This window comes from Diabrotica virgifera, chromosome 4 (genome assembly GCF_917563875.1).
Source record: "Diabrotica virgifera virgifera chromosome 4, PGI_DIABVI_V3a".
NCBI lineage: Eukaryota > Metazoa > Arthropoda > Insecta > Coleoptera > Chrysomelidae > Diabrotica > Diabrotica virgifera.
In genome coordinates, this window is record NC_065446.1 from 42,274,553 (window position 1) to 42,296,962 (window position 22,410).

Sequence of the window (22,410 nt, forward strand, 5' to 3'; positions counted from 1 at the left end):
CTTTGAGATTTGTTTAGCAATGTTTTCTTTTCATGAAACATGTTTTACGTTTCATGTTTCATGTTTTTCGTTTCATGTTTCTTTGGTGTGCGGCTTGCCTAAGAGAAACATACTATCCATTTCTAAAGTTTCAAAAGCAACGTGGACCGTATAAAGAGAAAACTTACATACCATTATTAAACAAAAGTAAAATTTTCTGAGGTGGCTCTAATAATATGATCACCCACTGTATATCGAATTAATTCATTATTTCTTCTCATTTCTTCAATAGATGTCACTACAGCGTTCGATGCGCTAATTATTTTTATAATTCTGCTTAAATAGACAGCTTTGATTCGTTTCGATCAAGAGGTGTTCATTTAGCCCCACTGAAGAGGCCTGGAGAGACCGAAACTGACGTATGGAGATGGTGGATCATCTCTGAACCTAAATAAAACATAAGCTGTCTTTAATTTTTCATTTTTCTCATTAGGGGAGTGTATATAGATTTTCACTTCGGAAAAAATCAAACAAGATAGAACTTTTTCTAATTTCATTAAGAAATGTTTAACAAACAACATATCAAAAAGTTCTACTTGAGAAGTGGGTGCTTCATTTTTTATTAAACAAATGAACTACGAAATTAGATGTTTTTTTAAATAACTCCGAAAATATAAATTTTAGAAAAAAACTGACTTGACCATTGAAAAGATCAGAAAATTCTACAAAAAAAATCTTATATAAATATTTTTCTAAAATTAAATCTGTGGCTTCTATAATTTTTTATTTTACAACGCTAAAGTCACCCTTCTCACAAACATTGGCGCACTGTAAACTAGCATACGGCGAAGTGCACGGTTGAGTTACTTTAATGTAATTCTTTAACTAAAGGATCAAATGAAATTTTACAAACTGGGCATGAAAGAAGAATAATTAAGCTATCTTATGGTTATAATTAAAAGAAACAAAATGTTTAGGCATAAATACGGTGTGGGCGGAAATTGAGATTTCCATGAATTTTGTTTAAAAATTATTTAAAAATGTGTAACTAATACAATTTTTCTCATAAAGCTCTCAATTTTTGCACAACTTACCTTTAAAATATCTTGCTAAACGATGCTTTATTAAAAAAAATCTAAAAAACTTAATTCAAATGATACGACGTCTCAAAAAATGTAATTTTTGAAAACTTCGTAGTTTTAGAGAATTACCACCAATAAGACGGTATTACTCAAGTTTGAACAGATTTATTACAGTTTTATAAGTTCTTTTTTAAAGCTTAGGATATAGTCTTTAAAATCCACTAAATTATTATACTTTAGAAATGAAATAAACTATTTCTATTTGAGAGAATTAAGAAAGATAACAAGAATGTAATACACGAAAATTACCAGCAAATAAAATGTTTATACAAAGTGATCAAAACTTTTTTCTGTAAAACTTACCTAAATTACATTTAATAATAAGCTTCAACGATAATAAATATTCAACAATAGCTATTTGTATAACAAGGGAGGAAAGTGCTACTTTTCCTCCCGAGAATGAAGTTTACTGCCCGACGCGTAGCGGAGGGCAGTAATCATTCAAGGGAGCAAAAGGCACTTTACTCCCATGTTATACATATGGTTTTTCCACCTTCCTCAAATAACAAGTCATTTTTTCATTTTTACGTAATTTATTTATGTAACTAATCAACAAAATTTATTAGAACTAAAACTAAAACAAGTAGGTACAATATAACTGTCAACTGTCAAATATAAGTCAAATTATTAATGTAAACATTGTTAAATCAGAATAACAATTTACTGTTTTTTACCATTGTACAAAATAAGGAGTGTTTTTAAATAAACGTTAAAATGTATAGATACTTACGTAATAGAAAATAGATATTGTGCAGGGCGTCAATAAGTTATATTTCATGAATGAAATACCATGACGTCACTTTTACTTTTCCTCCCTAGGGATGAAAAGTACAACTTTGCTCCCTACAATCAAGTCCGGAAAAGTATACTTTCTGTAGAGGTAGGTGGAAAAAATTTTTTTCTTTAGCTATTATACGGTATGTCTGCGTAACTTGGAACCTGTTGATAACTATTTTGTTATCAGTTTTACGAAAAAAAGTTATTCTTTATAAAATAATCTGTATCGTATATAATCTAAGACGCAACCATTAAATATCAAATTTTGTTAATGTTATACAAGGAATGTCAAGAAATATGAATTTCACTCAAGAGTAAAGTACCTTTGTATTTCGCGATATCGAAAATTTTTATTAAGAAAAGTTGTGTGGAATTAAAAAATAGGTTTTAGTGTTCAATTACATCCTTCTAATTAAAATATTGTGAATAATGAGGGCACTTAACTCCTAATAAAATTCATATTTTAAACATGCCTTGTATAAAATTGAAAAAGTTTGATATCTGATGGTTGTATCTTAGATTTTAGACCAGGTAGAGCATTTTATAAAGAATAACTTTTTTTTTCGTAAAATTGATAATACAATAGTTATCATAATGGTAATAAAATGATGATGGGTAGGTATTCGTAATTTGAGAAACAATTTAATTTTTTTTTATATTAGAATGATGTAATTGTATATTAAAACATAGTTTTTAATTTTAAACAACTTTTCATAATAGCATTTTTTGATATTCTGGAATATAAAGGTACTTTACTCTTGAACGAAATTCATATTTTTGACATAACTCGTATAAAATTAATAAAATTTCATATAATATGATGGTTGAGTTTTAGATTTTTGACTATTCAGAGCATTTTATGAAGAATCCTTTTTTTTTTTCGTACAATTGACAATAAAAAATTTCCCATGTGGTTCCTAGCTACACAGACATACTGTATAAGAGCTTATGTATAAGAATTTTCAACTTGCGATGCCATGTTCGGATTCAGCATAATCAAAAACAAAATAGAAACATATTTGATCAAAGTAAAATGATGAATTCAACGATATTTTTAAAATTATTTATACAAAATAATTGTCATTGTTTAAACAATTAATAAACAATTAGCGACCAAATTTGCGAGTAGAACTTTTTACTTTAACATGTATTTAAACTAACAAAAAAAGTTTAAGAAAAATATAAGCTTGTTTGAATTTTTCCGAAACAATGAATGTTTTCGTTCTAATTTCACTCCCCTACATATTCTAGTACACGGAATCAACTTTCATTGGAATTTTTCCTAGACGAATAGACGGAATGTGACTGTATATTGTAAAGTCCCTTTCGTCTCATTTATTCGTCGTCTCCTTGCCTTATAGATTATAACAGGCAGATATTAACGATTATATTTCCTCTGACAGTAAAAGTGCTTTGCAAAAAATTAAGCACCTTCAATCTACATCTAAAACAACTACGCAAAGAAGAAAAGAAAAGTCACCGAAGAAAAAAGAGAGAATATATGAACAAATAACTTCAAGAACTGCAAGAACTAAGTAGATCGACAGAGACAAGAAAATTTTATCAGAAACTGAACAAAAGCAGAAAAGACTTCAAACCGAGAACGGCGATGTGTAGAGATAAGGAAGGTAATATATTGACAGAACAGCAAGAGATACTAAGAAGATAGACAGAACATTTTACGGAAAAGCTTGAAGGAGATGGGAGTGAGAAGAACCCTGATATACCATTAGACCAAGCAGAAAATAGAGAAAAGAGTCCACCAACAATAGCCGAGATTAGAACAGCAGTAGACAAATTAAAGAACAATAAATCACCGGGATCGGATAAAGTAGCATCGGAATTACTGAAGGAAGGAGAAGACGTACTACAGAAAACAATACATGAATTGATAACAAAGATATGGTCAAATAAACAGCTACCAGCGGAGTGGAATAGTGGTATTATTGTACTATTACATAAAAAAGGGAATCAGTTAGAATGTGGGAACTACCGTGGAATCACGCTGCTGAATGCAGCATACAAAATAATGTCCAACGTCATTTATGAAAGACTTAGACCACACGCTGAAAAAATAGTTGGCAGGTACCAAAGTGGCTTCTGTAGACAGAAGTCAACAATAGACCAGATATTTGTTCTGCGACAGATCCTCGAAAAAACAAGTGAACATAACATCGACACACATCATCTCTTCATAGACTTCGAAAGCGCATATGACAATATAAACCGAGAATTCTTAATAAAAGCAATGAAAGAATTTAATATACCAACACAACTAATAGAACTGATAAAAGAATCTCTAAAAGTAGAAAGTAAAATCCGGATACAAAACAAACTAACGGAAACAATAGATGTGAAAAAGGGACTACGCCAGGGAGACGCTCTATCATGCATCTTGTTCAACATCGTACTCGAGAAAATAATGAGGGACACAACAGTCAATACTCGAGAAACAATAATTAATAAAAGCGTGCAAATACTAGCATTTGCAGATGATGTTGACATAATCGCAAGATCAAGGAGAGAAATGATAGAGGCATTTAATCAAATAGAACGAGCTGCACAAAATAGTGGCCTTAAAATCAACCAGAACAAAACAAAATACAGTACAACGTGCCATATCCGGACCTGTCATATCCGGACCTCCCCATATCCGGACGGTTCTGCGCCGTCCGGATCTACCGAAATCTACCGAGAAAGGCAGTCCTGCTGTTGGACAACGCGCTGAAAAAAGAACTAAAGGATGGCGAAATAATGTATTATAGAATCTATAAAACGTGTCTATCTAGAAAGTTATTGACGGCGTTGATTACTGGAATATACGAAGGAGAAAACGTTTCAGAGACTATAAAAGAAGTAGTGGTTTTGATATCCGGATTTTTTCATATCCGGATCGGTCTGTCGCCACATTGATCCGGATATGGCAGGTTTGACTGTATATGCAGGTATGTAAAAACACAGAAATAAGGCAGCCAAAAAATATAACAATAGGAGAATACAACAATGAGGGGGTAAAAAACTTTACATACTTGGAATCCCTAGTCACATCTGATAATAACGTAGCAGAGGAAGTGAAGAGGCGAATATTTATTGCCAATAAAAGTTACCATGGCTTAATTCTTTGGCAACTAAGATCAGATAACGTCGCAAGGAAAACAAAATGCCAAATATACAAAACCTTAATAAGACCGGTACTCACATACGGCTCAGAAACCTGGACACTCACTAAAAGAGAGGAAACATTGCTAGCCACCTTTGAAAGAAAAATCTTGCGACACATATATAAGGGCACAAAAGAAAATGGAATTTGGCGAAGAAGGTACAACTTTGAACTATACGAAATATACCAGGATCCGGATATCATAACATTCATTAAAATAGGACGGCTGCGTTGGATGGGACATGTAGAAAGAATGGAAGAAGGCGAAATACCAAACAAAATATTCAAACAGATGCCAGTAGGAAAAAGAACAAGAGGAAGACCGAAGCTGAGATATTTAGAACAAATAGAAAATGATATAAAAACCTTAAAAATAAAAAAACTTGAGAAAAAAAGCACGAAACAGATCAGAGTGGAGAGGAATCCTGGAACAGGCCAAGACCCAGAAAGGGCTGTCGAGCCAATGATGATGAATCTACATCTAAAATAAATTATATCGTGTTAGAAATCTTACAAAAAGTTGAAGAATTAAATAAAGATTTCAAAACAATACATCTAATATAGGTCAAAAGCCATTGTGGAATACTGGGCAATGAAACAGTTGATGTCTTAGCTAAAAGGGCCATACACGAAGGAGAAGGAGCAAAATACAAATGTACAACAAATGAAATAAAAACAGTTATTAGGAACGTTTGTACAACAAAATGGAAAAAAAATAATAAAAACAATAAAAAAGGCAAACATTACAAAGAAATTCAAGAAACGATTCCCAAAAAACCATGGTTTATAAAGGGGAACCTTTCCAAAAATAAAATAAGAAAAATTTGTCGTTTGAGGTTTAATCACGTACCTGTTCCCAAATTCCTATTTAAAATTAGTTTAAAAACTGATCCATATTACAACTGTGGAGAAATAGGAGATGCAGAGCATCAAATATTAAATTGCATTCTAATACAAGCTCAAGTGAAAATCTTTTTGGACAAAATATTTATATAAGTTAAGGGATGCCCTACATCCACTTAATTTAAAGTTCTTGTTAAATCAAAATAATAATCCACAAGTGGTCATTTTATTATGTGAGCATATTAAAAATATTAAACTGAAAATATGAGTAGCTATGGTCAACTATCTGTATTTAGAAGCAAATAAATATTGTAAAAAAATGTAAAAACATTGTAACAGGTATTCCAAAAAAAAATGAACAATTTGGAAGGCGAATTACCTCCCAGATGTTGAATCGGGTTTTAGTCTTACCGTAATGAAAAAAAAAAAAATCAAAAAATAAAGAAAAAAAAACAAAAAATAACAAAGAATAACAAAAAAAAAAACAAAAAAAAAAGAACTAAGACAAAAAGATAGAGAAAAGAGAAAAAAATAATTGAATATAAAAAATGAATAATATTATAATGAAAAATAGGAGTATAATGTTAAGGTGTAATAATAGTAATAATAAGATATTGTAATGAATAGGGAAGGAAAATAAGCATATATATGTATTAAATAGAGTAGTTGAAATTTATGTAAAAATGAGCAAAATCGGTTAGATGGGCGAATGAACCCTAAGGTCCGCAGTCATACAAACCTAAGAAAAAAAAAGTTTTAGAAGAATTTTCAGATTTATTGTTTACATCTGGGATTTTCAAATATCTTTAATAGATGTCGCTACAGCGTGCGATACGCGAATTATTTTTAATATTCTGCTTAAACAGATGGTCAGGATCTTACAATAATTTTAGCAAGACATCGAAAAATATTTATTTACAGCTTTATCCACAGCTTCTAAATAAAATACCGCATATAACTTTTATATATATATATATATATATATATATATATATATATATATATATATATATATATATATATATATATATATATATATATATATATATATATATATATATATATATATATATATATATATATATATATATATATATATATATATATATATATATATATATATATATATATATATATATATATATATATATATATAAAGGGTTGTCTACAGCTAATGCCGTTTCCCTTCCGTCAGCCAGGACTTCCATTTTTTTCGATCTTCCCAGTCTCCGTCTTCCAATCCTTTCTTAGACATGGCTTCGTCGACTTCATTTTTCCAAGATCTTCTCGGTCGTCCTCTTCTTCTCGTTCCCCTTGGGCTCCATTCTGCAACCTTGTGTATCCAAGTGTTTTCTGCTCTGCGTACGTGGCCGTACCATTTCAGTCTTCTCTCGTCTATATATTGCAGGGCATCTTTTTCCACTTGCATTCTTCTCCTTATCTCCTCATTTGTTATTCTGTCTCTTCTGGTGAGACCACAGCATCTTCTCCAATATTCCGTTTCGGTTGCCAGAATGCTTTTTTCGGTTTTTTTGTTTATGACCCAAATTTCCGCGGCATATGTCATGATGCTTCTTACTATTGTTTGGTATATCATTCTTTTTGTTTTTCCCTTGATGTTCTTATTCCAGATTACATTATGGAGTTGTCTGATGCAAGATCTTGTTTGTCCCAATCTACTTTTTATTTCTAGTTCTGTTGTTCCGTTTTTCGACATTATAAAGCCCAAATATTTAAAATTCTTCGTTCCTTTTATTTCAACTTGTTCTTCTACTTCTAAGTTTTTTACATCTTCTTCCGATATTACTAAGTATTCCGTTTTCTTCATATTTTTTTCACATTTATTTCATATTTTTATTTTAACTTTTGATTACATAAAAAGATATACTTCAGCTATAACACGCTTAAAATTGAATCACGGCCGTTTTCCGGCGCACCTTCATATAATTAGGGATACTTAACTGGCCGTAATGTGACTGTAGCAACATGTCCATAGGTGACATTAACCACATGTTCCTGGAGTGTTAAAAGAATAGCACCCTAAACTATGTATGTATATAGTTCTTTAATAAAATATAACACACCTCTCCCTCTTAACATTGGTTTTCTGTGGTCTAGCAATAATAAACGCCTTTTCTCTATAGCTGCCTTTAATTTTTCATTATTCACCGTTTGTTAGGTTCCTAAATTTGCATCCATCGGGTATATAGGTTTAATTTACTAATCTGTGTTTTAGGACTCCCAAAATTATTAACTGTTTGTTATTAAGAGGAAACAGTAGCGATCAACAGGTAGCAAAAACGCGTTCCAAGATTGCGGCTGTAATTTTGAATATTTTTTCGAGATATTTGGCACACGTATTCGTAATATAATAAAGAATGGCGGTACGGAGCCCAATTTGAAAAATATATTAATATGTGGAAATTACTCTGTAATTAAATACAATATTAAAAAAACGAGCCTGTACCGCCATTAAGAAGAACAAAAAAATACACTTTCTTCAAATAAACTTTTTTATCCGATGCCTAGATTTTGTGTCATTTTGGAACTACTAAAATTTTTTATTTCATTAGTAGTTCCAAAATGACACAAAATCTAGGCATTGGATAAAAAAGTTTATTTGAAGAAAGTGTATTTTTTTGTTCTTCTTAATGGCGGTACAGGCTTGTTTTTTTATTATTGTATTTAATTACAGAGTAATTTCCACATATTAATATATTTTTCAAATTGGGCTCTGTACAGCCATTCTTTATTATATTACTAATACGTGTGCCAAATATCTCGAAAAAATATTCAAAATTACAGCCGCAATCTTGGAACGCGTTTTTGCTACCTGTTGATCGCTACTGTTTCACCTTAAGTGTAATGTTTTAGATACGGGTATAGCCCAATCCATAGCTCCATCAATTCCAGTTGAGAGGAATGGAAATACTTTATATTACTTTGGATATACATATACGGTAAGTAATTTGTTATGTAACTAACTTAGTAATTTTTAACTTTGGATATACATTTACGGTCCATCGGATAGCTCAGTGGGACGAGAGGTTGGCTCACATCACTTCGCCGTGATGAATGCGAGTTCCTTCCCCAGCCTGAAAACGGAACACAAAAAGACTAACGCATCAGTATAAAATTCTAATATGAGTCTGAAGCTTAGACTGGAATATGCGGGCGTCTGATCGGCTTCTGAGGGAGCAATACGGCAAGGGATAAGGGCTTGCGGCTCGGTGACACTCCCCCATAGATCCCTACCGGAAGGGCGTTGAGGCCTAAATACCGGTGTATATATAATTTGTTATGCTTTTGCTTTTAGCTAATATTGGGGACTACTTTTTTTATCTTAAATTACTTCAAATACAGTATGGTGCAAATGAAGGGACTAAAATTGTTATTTCTTAAACCGGCGACTTTAAGGAAAAATCCCGAAAGAGGTCGATTTTTATTTTTAAATTATTATTTTTTAGCACATATGTCAAATTAGCGATGTCGTACATCTGGCCGTCATGACGTAATCGATGATTTTTTAAATAAAAATAGGGGTCGTGTGCTAGCTCATTTGAAAAGTTATTTAATTCTTTATTATTCTCTATATATTCTCTATTTAAAAATTTTAGTTCAATTAATTGGCACAAAAAGAAGAACGTATGCAATTTATTTAATTCAAAATACATTTTACTGCTATCAAAAACCAGGAAAAATGTTTAATTGACGAATAAACATTGCTGGGAGTAAAACTTAATCAAAATTATTTTGAATAGAGAATGTATAATCCATAATTAAATATGTTACAGTTTCCAAGAACTATTTTAAATTCATCATCATCATTACACAGCCAAATTTGTCCATTGTCGGACATAGGCCTCCTCAAAATGTTTCCACTCTTTTCTGTCCTGCGCAGCTGCAATCCGATTTGCCGCTATTCTTTTATTGTCGTCCGTCCATCTGGTATGTCCACATGGACGGACGGTGGTCTGCTTGTCTGCCGATGGTGGTTCGCTTGTCTGCCCTTGGCCGCCGCTCTAAAATCTTCTTTGTCCATCTTTTGTCTCTACGTCTCACTGCATGTGCTAACTATTTCCACAGCCCAAGTTTTAAATTACTTGTAATATAATATTAAACAATAACGCACATTTTTTAGGGTTCTTGGTTAGGAGCGATGGAGCATTGCAAATCACTTAATATGGATTTAGCTAGTATAGAATCGCAGGAAGAAAACGATTTTCTTTACAATCGGATGAAACCATTCCGTAAGTACTACAATAAAAATATTTATAAAAATAATAAATGATGGTTTTGCTTGTTTTCGATTCAGAGGGTTGCACACCAGACAGACAGGCACTGTTTCTACCATTTCAGGCGTCCTCAGTGGCTTTCGTTAGTGTGCCCACGTCTGAACCGAGAAATAGCTCTACCATCATTTTAAAGGGAATCTGAAAAATAATTCAAATTTCCCATCAGACGCGATACAGCGACATCTACTAACAAATTGAAGAATCTCAGATGCAGAATCCACCAATTTAATATAAGAATTAAAATGGTAAATAGTATTTTAAAACTGAGATTTTTCATGTTGAAAGTTCTTACTGGTACATCCTTAATCTGCGACTTTTTCAATTAATAAGCCAGCAGACGACGAATATAGAAAACGAAAGGGAAACGATCACATTTCGCTTTCATTCGTCTAGGAAATGTCTAGCGAAATGTGATCGTTTCCCTTTCGTTTTCTATATTCGTCGTCTGCTGGCTTATTAATTGAAAAATCGCAGATTAAGGATGTACCAGTAAGAACTTTCAACATGAAAAATCTCAGTTTTAAAATACTATTTACCATTTTAATTCTTATATTAATTTTAATTATTACATTTTAATTCTTATATTAAATTGGTGGATTCTGCATCTGAGATTCTTCAATTTGTTAAAAATATTTATATTTAGATAATAATTACCTCAACTTTATGATTTGTGTCAAAATTAGTAGAAGAACAACAAGGTTTTCGGTAGGGAAGGTCATGTACGATGCTATAATAAGGCAGGTTTAGGAGACGTCATTAAAATACAAGAAACCGGCATATTTATGTTTTGTGGACCTTAAGAAAGTATTTGAAAGTGTCAAATTAAAGGAATTTAATCTCACCAATATTTAATCATTACTAAGGCCGTTCAATAAGTGTTGCGGTTCGATAAGAAAAACAATTATATGGTTTTAAATAAATTCTCTTCTTCAGTATAGTCTCCCAGAAAATCAATAGGTACACTTGTTCCAACGAGATTTCAATTTATAAATTCCATGCCTGAAGTCAGAATCTGGAAGGCCTGCAAAATACGCTTCCACAGTTATTATGACCTCATCATTTGATGAAGCAATGTTTACACTAATGAATTTTTTTAGTTCACGCTTCCACGCATATTGAAATCGCTAGGGACCAAATCTGATGGATATGGTGGATGCTCCAACAACTCGAACTTTAATTCATGGATTTTAGCCATTGTTAAAATGCTAATATGACACGGTGCATTGTTCTGATGAAAAAGAAAAGGATTTACGATTTTTTTCTTCAGCTAGTCTAAAAGGTTACAAAATATCTAGAGTATATGAAGAGTGGAGATATATAACATGCCAAGTGACAAAAATACACAATCGAGAAAAATGAGTTTTTATCGGGTAACGGAACACTATACTATACTTAACGGCGGACGCTATCTGTTGAATTTATTTAGAGCTGTTTCCAATGCAACTATCTAGTCCAGAGAAATAAGATTTTTCTCGTGACACATCCCCTCCAGGCCGTAACCAAATTTTTTGAGTAGTATGGAAATTTATATTAATAACCTATAATATGTTTCCTGCAGTCGATTTTGATGATATACATAGTTGTAAACAAATGAAGATCAAAAAACTGTAAATTTTCGCTTTTTTCGTATATGTATTACTAAAAAGTGAAGCATTCTAAACAAATTTGAGAATAATAAACTCATAAATCATATAAAAAACTTGAATGTGGCGTTCGCTCATTATGTCTATCCTTATTTGTTGCTTAGAAACTTGCAAAATAAGTCATACATTTTTGAGATTTTATAAATGTTCATAACTTATGTAAAAATTAAGTTAGAACATTCTTATTACACGGAATGCTGAGACTTCTTTTGCTTAAATTATATTTTAAATTTTAAAGCAATTGGTCAAATAGTTTAAAAGTTATTTAATTTGTTTATCCCAAATTCATTTCATACTATTAACTTAATTTAAAAAAATGACAAAAAATAATCTTAAACAGTGTCAAATGTTTGTAAAACTTTTTGCAAAAACATGTCGATTTTTTTCTTACTTATATAAACAATTAGAATAACTTTTTAACCGTTACACGTAGAAAAATTATTTTTTCATATTTAGAAAGACTGAATTTTTATACACATTTAGAAAGGAAAACAATTTTGTCCGACGAAGTGCCCCCCCCCCCAGTTTTTTTAACTCGCATGTTTTTGCAAAATAATTTTGCAATTTTTAGAATTATTTTTTGTTATTTTTCTTTAATTAAATTAATAGTGTAAATTTTCTCCTTTCATAAACTATCCAAAGTATTACTGTAAATTCATCATTTTCTGACTTAAAGTGTTGCAAAAAAAAATTAGTTTGGGATAAACAAATTAAATAAAATCCACAAGGAAAAGAAAAAGTTTTCCTGTAGTTGGCTGTATACCATCAATCACAAAATTGGAAAGAAATCCTTTGTAAAAGGTATAAAATTTTTTTTATTAAAAATCCCTTAAAAGGGGCTACATCACAACAAAACGTTTTCGATTTTTATAAAAAATCATCATCAGTGTTCGATAAACTGGATGCTAGCTGAGCCACAAAAGAAGAAAAAAAGAAAATATCTTTTTACCCAGATATTTTTCTTTTGTGGCTCAGCTAGCATCCAGTTTATCGAACACTGATGATGATTTTTTATAAAAATCGAAAACGTTTTGTTGTGATGTAGCCCCTTTTAAGGGATTTTTAATAAAAAAAATTTTTATACCTTTTACAAAGGATTTCTTTCCAATTTTGAAATTAAATAACTTTTAAATTGTTTGACCAATTGCTTTGAAATTTATGGTATGATTTAATCACCAGAAGTCTCAGAATTCCGAGTAATAAGAAGGTTCTAAGTTAATTTTTACATAAGTTATGAATATTTATATAAACTCAAAATTTATAATTTATTTTGCAATTTTCTAAGCAACCAATGAGGATAGACATATTCAGCGAACGCCATATTGAAGTTTTTTATTTTTATACGATTTATGGGTTGCTTACTCTCAAATTTGTTTAAAATACTTAACTTTTTGCTAATAGACGAAAAAAGCGAAAATTTACCGTATTTTGATCTTCATTTGTTTTTAACCATGTATATCATCAAAATCGGCTGCAGGAAACCCAGCGAACCCAGCAGGGTTAAAGGTTATTATTATAGATGTCCATACTACTCAAAAAATTTGGTTTCGGCCTGGGGGGGGGGTGTCACCAAGAGGATATTTTTGAAGTTATACTGCTTTAGGCACGACGGTAAATTTTTATTTTTACTGGGCGCATGCGCACACCGACAGTATGGTATAAACGTTATAAGGGATCTGATTGGGTGCTAAAATCATCTGTCAATAATTGTTCAATATGGGGATTTTGGATAAACAACTTAATGTTGTGTATATTAGTTTTTATTGTTGTGATGGCAGAGAAAGTGATGAATATTGTAGTGACTTTTTAAATAGTTTTTAAAAGCGACAGGTACGTAATAATTGTAAATGTTTCAGTATCCTAATAAAAAATTTCGTAGGTACCTACGTACCTATTTGGAAGATTTAAAAAGAACCTACCAAAATGGTATGTAATGCTTTGATTTACATAATTTGATTACCATCAAAATTTCTATCAATATTCACCCAATATATTGTTTTCTTACTCTATGTTTTGTTGTATTTTAATAGTTCTTTCAATTCTAAATAATTCTAATTCAAAATCAAAATATTTTGGTTAAATTCAGAACCGTCAAAAGTTTAATCCGTTCAGCTACTTGATCTTCGCACATGATGACACATGGTCTCCGTGAGTAAAAGTTTAAGGTGAATGAATTTCAATACTAACTGCGCTGATAAGCGGGTTCGAACCCCAACGGAAACTTTTATTTTTTTATTTTTTTAATAGATTTTATAATTTTAAGTTTATTTATTATATAATTTTTTTTCAGAAAATAAAATTTTCGCATTTGTGATAACTACATATTAGGTGTATGTACATATAAATAGTACAGGACGCACGCAACACGTGTATAATATACGTAGAGAACTTCTTTTTGGATTGAGAAAAAGCATTCAATTCGCAACCGTCATGGCTACGGCGAGATATTAGTAATTTATATACTATAGGTTGAATTGCTTATGTATCAGTTAGAACGAAGTTATAATGGTTTGAGGAGGGATATGGTGTATACCCGAAAGAGCTTGCGAAGCAAGCGCATAAGGGGCCACACTGTCCCTACTCCAATCATTATAAGTGATTAGTGTTTAAAGTATTTTTGAAGTTAAATCTTCTGTAGCGATTTTGTGCCAGGGTTACCATGTCTAGGGATTTTCCCCGAATCTAGGGATTTTTTGAAGCTTTTGGAGCTCTGAAGGGATTTTTTTTGAAATCTAGGGATTTATTAAACTGTGCTAGCGCCATTTTTTGTTGTTATTAAATATCTTTTTGTTCAAATATTATTATTATTGTCATTATTTATTGTTCCCTGACATAAATATTCCTAAGTAAACATTAAAACATTACCTAATCAATGATTTAAGTGGATTAAACGATTAAACATAGTGTTTAATAGGTTATAAATTAAATTGACAGCTGTCGTCTGTCAGTTTCTTCTTTTTTAGGTCAAATTACAGTAAAACCTGTGTTAACGGCCACCTGCCAACATCCGCCACCTGTCCTAACGGCCAATTTAAAAATTTCCCAAACCAATTATATGTAGACTACAAAAACTGACAATAGCGGCCACCTTTCTATATCGGCCAATAGTTCTTTCATTTTTAGTGGCCGTTACTGACAGGTTTTACTGTAATACGATTTAGGGATTTCTAGGGGAAATTGAAGCTCCCGTCTAGAGATATTCTGAAATTTCATCTGGCAACCCTGTTTTGTGCACTTTCTGGATGGGGAAAAACATTGAATTCGTGACCGTCATCGCTTCGCCGAAATAAATTCCGTACGTTTATGTATTATGTGTCTGTATATAAATAGTATAGAATGCACCCAATGCGTATATAATGTAGGTATATCACTTCTCTTTCGATGGGGAAAAAGCATTGAACTCGCGATCGTTATCGACTCGGCAGATATTAGCAATTTATATACTATAGGTTGAATTGCGTGTAAGTTCGACCGAAGTTATACTCGTTGGAGGAGGGATAGAGTGTGTACGCGAAGGGGCTTGCTTCGTAAGAAGTTTTCACTTCTGTCGGCACTCCCACGAGTGCCCTAACTTTTTTTTTCCTTATTTCTCTGAACTAATCACTTGGCCCATAATACAGGTTAACGGCATTGTTGCATAGACTATTATAATGAAAAAAAACAGAAATATTGATGTTTTGTGACATCACAACCGTTATATATATCCACTCTTCATATTGTTTTACCAGTTTGCAATAATCCACAAACAAAATTCCTCTCTCATCCCAATAAACCGATGCTAACGCCTTCTTGGCCGATTTCTCGATACGAACTCGTTTCGGAGCCGAAGACCAGGGCAGCTTTATCCATTAGGCAATATAGGCAGTTGCCTAGGGCGGCACATTATGAGAGGGCGGCAAAAATACTGTACAAAAAATATTTTTACCTATATAAAAATTATGGATCTGGGTTCTGTCATTAAAGAGCAAATTACTTTACCGCAAGGAAGCCAAAAAATTGTGCCCAAATAAAACATATAAAGAAATAAGAAACTGGCCGTCAACCAGGAGGTGCATCTGTTATATGTGGACTTAAGAAAAGCGTATGATAGCATCCCACAAAACAAATTATGGGAAGCATTAGAGAAAACCAATATAAGCGCAAATTTAATAACAGCGACGAAACAATTGTATACCAAAACTGCATCAAGGGTGAAAGTTGGAAGCAGGCTATCGAGAGGATTCCAAATTAGCAAAGGCCTAAAACAAGGGTGCTGCCTTTCACCGACATAATTTAAGATCTACCTCGAACAAACTCTAAAACTTTGGAAACGCAAATGCAAAAACATGGGATTACCGATCAGCAACAATACAATATACACTTTGTCATTTGCAGACGACCAACTTGTACTAGCGCAAGACTACGATGATATAGAATATATGACAAGGAAATTAATAGAGGAGTACAAAAAAGGTGGTTTGGAAATAAACATAAAGAAGACCGAATATATGTGTATCGGTGGGACACAGCAGGACCTTACACTGGGGAATGGCGAAATTATTAAACATTGCGACGCATATAAATACCTTGGTATGACCATCACACAAGAAGGAAGCGTAGACCGGACGATAGAAGAAAGAAACAACCAGGGAAGAAAAGCAATTACCCTTCTCAATAGCATCCTCTGGGACCAGTCAATATCAAACAACAACAAACATAGAATATACAATACAATTGTTAAGAGTATAATCACTTACAGCAGTGAAGTATGGCAAATAAAAGAAAGATACAAGAGAAAACTTGAAGCAACAGAAATGGATTTCTGGAGGCGCTCAGCAGGAAAATCAAGATTAGAAAGGGTAACCAACAACAGAATTAGGGAAATAATGAATGTGAAACACACAATAGTAGATGACATTAGTACCAAACAGCTTAGATGGTATGGACACGTACAAAGAATGTCCGAAGAACGACTCCCGAAACAAATCCTAACGTGGACCCCTCATGGTAGACGAAAAAGAGGAAGACCCCGCCTGAGTTGGAGAGAAGGCATAAATCGAGAAATGAGAGAAAGAGAATTGGATGAAGACCTTTGGATGGACCGAAGTGAATGGCGACTAGGCATCGGAAGACGTAGGAGAACGTTTTAAAACCGATATATATATATAAAGAAATAAGAAAGAGAAAAAGAAAAATTCTATTTAACGAGGAGGCCGATGATGAACTAAATTTTTCAGCTAGTGATGAGATGAAAATCCACACATTCTATATTATAATCGACACTAAGACACCTGAATACACGTCTGGAATCTTATCGACTTATTTATCAACGTTTTCGTGTTATTAACAGATTTGCCAAAATTAAGCAATGAAGAAATTATTAAAGAAGCTGAAAATCTGATACAAAATAAAGAGGACCAAGATACATATTTCATACATGAATGCACTCACTGAAAGGGTCATTTGGATATCACAATAAAATCTCCAATTGACATAAGAAGAGTTAGTGCAGTCACTGAATGTGGATATGAACTATTACCTCCGATTTCGTTGAAACTCCATCGATTTGCATGAACATTGGTGAGTGGTTAGAGGATATCTGAAGGAACAAAGGTGAAATGGTGTCAACTTGCGCTTTTACCCTGGGGGTGGATGGCACCCCTTCTTGGGAGTGAAAATTATTTTATTAAAAATATGTATCCCCAAAATTAGATAGAAGGACAAATTCTAATCAAAATTTGTTACATAAAGTTATTAAAATAAATCAAAACTTTTTAGATCAAAAATGTTACTTTTTCGTGAGAAAAATGCGTTTTTAACCGATTTTTCATTAATAACTCAAAAACTATAAGATTTTACCAAAAAGTTATTATTACCAAAATTGAAGCTAATAAAAAATGAAATAAACTACTTACTGGAAAAACGTTTTAATGTTAACTTAAAGTGAGTTATAATGGGTAATTAAATGTATAGTTTTTTCGGGGAGTATATGAGTACATATTTATTCAAGCTTAAATAACGGGAAAATGCTGCATTTTATAACATAACATTGTTAAACATTCGTCAAAGTACCTACTTAGAAATATCTATAAAATGAGCCTCCGAACAAGTTGATAGCATTAAAATTTATGCACCAAATATTTTTCAAAATCTATCTTTTAAACATTTTTCCAAAACAGTTATTTTTTTTAATAACTCAGTTAATTTTTACGATATCAGGTTTGTCTAAGAACCATTTGAAAGTTAATTTTAATGGCTATTAAACCACGTTGAATTTATTCTTTTAAACTCCTTACTTTTTAAAAAATAAAAGGTTGAATGGCCCCGGTTACATGGTTCTCGCAGGAAAATTCAAGATTTAAATGTTTCTATCTCGGATATTTTTTAACCTACAGAAATAGTAAAAAGGTAAAATATTTGATAAAGAAAAAACTAAAATTTGGTTATACATATATCACTTTTTAGGTATATTGAGTATTTTTGGAGTTATTATCAAAAGAAAATGAAAATTTCGATAATTTTAAAAATTCTGATTTTTTATATTATATCTTTTTTTTCAAAAATATGAATTCTAAGCCGGTCAAAATTGTTGAAATCATTATATTTTACAGGTATATTTTATAAAATACATCATTTTCCCGTTATTTAAGCATGAATACTTAGATTTGCGTACTCGTGAAAAAAATATACATTCAATTACCCATAACCCTTTGACTGCGGGAACCGCATATTTGCGTAATTTCAGTAGTGCACGAGATGTGCGGGAAACGCATATATGCAACAGGGCTAACCGCTTCGCTGCGGTTAGCGATTATTTGCGTATAGACCAAATATATCGTAAACAAAATATAAAATATATAATGTCATCAGATGGTTTCTGAATGAATGGGCGTGAACCGCCCACCTAAAGTGCCTCGAGCGGAATGAGGTTCCCGCAGTCAAAGGGATAACTCACTTTGAATTAACATTAGTTTAGTTTTTTAAGTGAGGAGTGTGTTCAGATTTTTATTATCTTTAATTTTTATAATAATAACTTTTTTGTAAAAGCTTATAGTTTTTGAGTTATACGTAAAAAACAGCTTCAAAACATGCATTTTTTACGAAAAAATAAAATCTTTGATTATTTAATAACTCAAAAAGTATTGAATTATATTAATAACTTTATATCACAAATTTTGCTTAGAATTTGTCTGTCTATCGATTTATGTTATTATTTAAAAAATAATAATTTTCACTCCTGAGAAGGGGTGGCATCAACCACCACGGTAAAAGCGCAAGTTAGCATCATATCACCTTTGTTCCTTGAGCTATCCTCTAACCACTCACCAATTTTCATGAAAATCAATGGAGGTTCAACGAAATTGGAGGTGAAAACCTTCAGTGACTGCACTAAGTGGATTGAAAGATATTTTCCGTAATTTTGCTTTGCACATTTATTTGTGCATCCCAGTTGCCAACGTGTCCTCTGAAAGGTCATTTTCGAAAATGTCAAGAATTATAAATAATTTCCCAACAAGTATGACGCAAGAACGTGTTAACAATTTGTCGATTTTGTTAAGACAAATTTTTTTTTGAAAAGAACTCTCTGATGTGATCGAACTGGAGTGACGATTTTTTCTGTTATAGGTATATAAACATCGTAGTTTAAATCCATTTTTAGTGTATTCTTATTTAAATAAAACTTTCTGCAATTTTTTTCGCAAAAATGGTAGGTACATGTTTGAAGGGCGGCTACTAGAGAATTGTCTAGGGCGTCAATTGACCAAAACGCGGTCCTGCCGAAGACCTAGATTTACACTACCCTTCAACCTCTTGTTTTTACTCAGGATCATAGTGATAGATCCAAGTCTCATCAGTAGTGATAAATTGACACACAAAATCTACTTTGGCCTTTCGAAAACGCTCTACATGTTGCTGAGAAAGTCGCAGTCGAATCTTTTTTTGTTCTGTTGTTTGCGAATGTGCACTCAAGGTGAACACAGTGTTCTGAAGCCCAATACTTAAGTCAAAATATTGATTAGACTGCCCAATGAGATGTCTAGGGCTTTTACTAAACCTATTGCCGTCACTCGACGATTTTTCAATACTTATTACTTTATTTTACTTAAATTTCTGGTTCTGGTATTGTTGCTGTTTTTGGACGTCCTTGAAGTCTTCTACGATCATGTTTAAATTCAGCAAGCTATCTTTCTACTATACTAATTGAAGGCAAAAGTGCCCTTATACGCTTTCAACATTCGTTCATAAAAGACCCCGCAGATACCTTATGGGAAATGGCTCTCTGTCAAATGCTCTGATGTCCTTGATATATAGAACAAAAGACTCAATGGGCACATAGCTCCAAAAAATCATGGTTTTAAGATATAAACCTCTGAAGTTATAGGTACAGTGAGGACGTTTGGGTTAGAATAAATTCATTTTCTCGAGAATGGGCGACTCTGGAGATAAATTACGAATCAGGTCGATTTTTATTTTTAAATGATAATTTTTTGGCATATATGTCATACTAGTGACGTCATCCATCTGGGCGTGATGACGCAATCGATGATTTTTTTAAATAAGCATAGGAGTCGTGTGATAGCTCATTTGAAAGGTTCTTAAATTCTCTATTCACTGGTATAAACATTAACATAATTATTTATACAGGGTACCTAAAAATTCTTTTGAATTAACTTAATTGACACAAAAAGAAGAATGCATATAATTTATTTAATTCGAAATACAGTTTACTGCTGTCAAAAAACAGAAAAAAAATGTTAATTTGAAAAATAAAGATTGCTTTTCGCTTAAATTAAATATTCAAACTGCTAAGACGCAGGTGGGTGGCAGCTTTAGTATTGAATTTAAGCGAAATCAATATTTATTTATCAAATAAACATTTTTCCTGTTTTCGGACAATAGTAAAATGTATTTCGAATTAAATAAATTATATACTTTCTTCTTTTTGTCTCAATTAATTTAATTAAAAAAATTTTTGGGCACCCTGTATAAATAATTATGTTAATGTTTATATTTGTGAATTGATAATTGAATAACCTTTCAAACGAGCTATCACACGACCCCTATTCTTATTAAAAAAATCAGCGATTGTGTCATCACGCCAATATGGATGACGTCACTAGTATGATATACATATATGCCAAACAATTATAATTTAAAAATAAAAATCGACCTGATTCGTAATTTATCTCCAGAGTCGCCTATTGTGGAGAAAATGAATTTATTCCAACTTAAACATCCTCACTGTACCTATAACTTCAGAGGCTTATATCTTAAAACCATGACTTTTTGGAGCTACGCGCCCATAGAGTCTTTTGTTCTACATATCATGGACTACCAGATCCCAAAGTTTCAGAGCATTTGACAGAGAGCCATTTCCCATTAGGTTTCTTCGGGGTCCTTTCCTTTGCTATTAAACCCTACAAAAATAAAAAATTCAATCACTGCACGATACCTGATTGTTTCCGTTGTAAAAAAATACTGTGACACTTCGATACCAAATGGCTTGTAACTAAACATTAAATTGACAGATTGAAATAAAATTTCACACCCGTTCATATGAAAAGTGTATCAACGTAAAAAACTAAAATTAGGCTAGTAACATCGCCCCCTATTACCGACCCGCAAAACTTATTGAACAGACTCTATACTAAATTTACAATCAAGATGCAGTTGAAATAAACAAACCAAGACACGTTAAATGCTACTAGGAGCACTCCCGAATCATAATTTACAATGTACATACATTGTAAATCCCAAATCATGATTTCGAAAGTTTATACTATATACATTGTAAATTATGATTCGGAGGGCTCCTAGTAGCATTTAACGGGTATTGGTTTGTTTATTTCTACTGCATCTTGATTGTAAATTTAGTTATACATAGTGTGACCAACTCCAATTCAGTCGAATCCGGGACAATGCTGAAAAAAATACCTAAAATCCGGGACTTTTGAATGAAAATCGAGCCATTTGTTATTTTTTTTAAATATAGGACTCTAATATAATTATTTTATTGGTTATTTAACATTTTTATATTGACAATGATATTTTTGATGGGATTAAGCCACAATTGGTTCTAATGATAATTATATTTTTGTTAGTTTTTGACGTTTCGACTTCCAATCCAGAAACCATTCTCAAAAAAGGAGAAAAAATAGAAAATCAACTGATGTTGGATTTTCATCTTATCTTAATTTAAGTATCACACTTCACGTCACTGATAGAGTTACTTTTTTTTTAAAAAATGGAAATTCTTCCAATATTTTATTGAAAGTGCAATATCGTTTCCTCTTTTTACTTTCTTGTGTTGGTTCCATATTCATATTAACAATAATAATATATTGGAATGAAAAAGTCAGGTCAAAAACAATAATTCCGAGATGGCAACTAATCGATTTTCGGATTCAAACTGATTACGGTACTGACAATAAAATAAATGTTTAGATAAAAAAATCATATTGCAACGCAGCAGATTTGAATTTGGCTCAAAGCATGCAACGGTTTGGAAATTAATCATATTTCGCGAACGAACTCAAGAGGTTTATCTACTTAAAGTGGTTGACAAAACCGAAAAAAAAGATGCATCAGCA

At 32.0% G+C, this 22,410-nt stretch overlaps 2 protein-coding genes across 2 annotated transcripts in view; one reads left to right on the forward strand and one right to left on the reverse strand.

The window, feature by feature from the left end:
- LOC114325498 (suppressor of lurcher protein 1) overlaps positions 1-22,410 on the reverse strand; it is a 933,155-nt gene that overhangs the window by 781,203 nt on the left and 129,542 nt on the right. The window lies entirely within an intron of this gene.
- The window catches only part of LOC114330474 (C-type lectin domain family 10 member A-like), a 32,517-nt gene that overhangs the window by 7,008 nt on the left and 3,099 nt on the right, over positions 1-22,410 (forward strand). The window contains exons 2-3 of the mRNA XM_028279820.2: positions 8,776-8,861; positions 10,043-10,151. Coding sequence (XP_028135621.1) covers positions 8,776-8,861; positions 10,043-10,151 — 195 coding nt within the window. The remainder of the gene's footprint in view (positions 1-8,775; positions 8,862-10,042; positions 10,152-22,410) is intronic.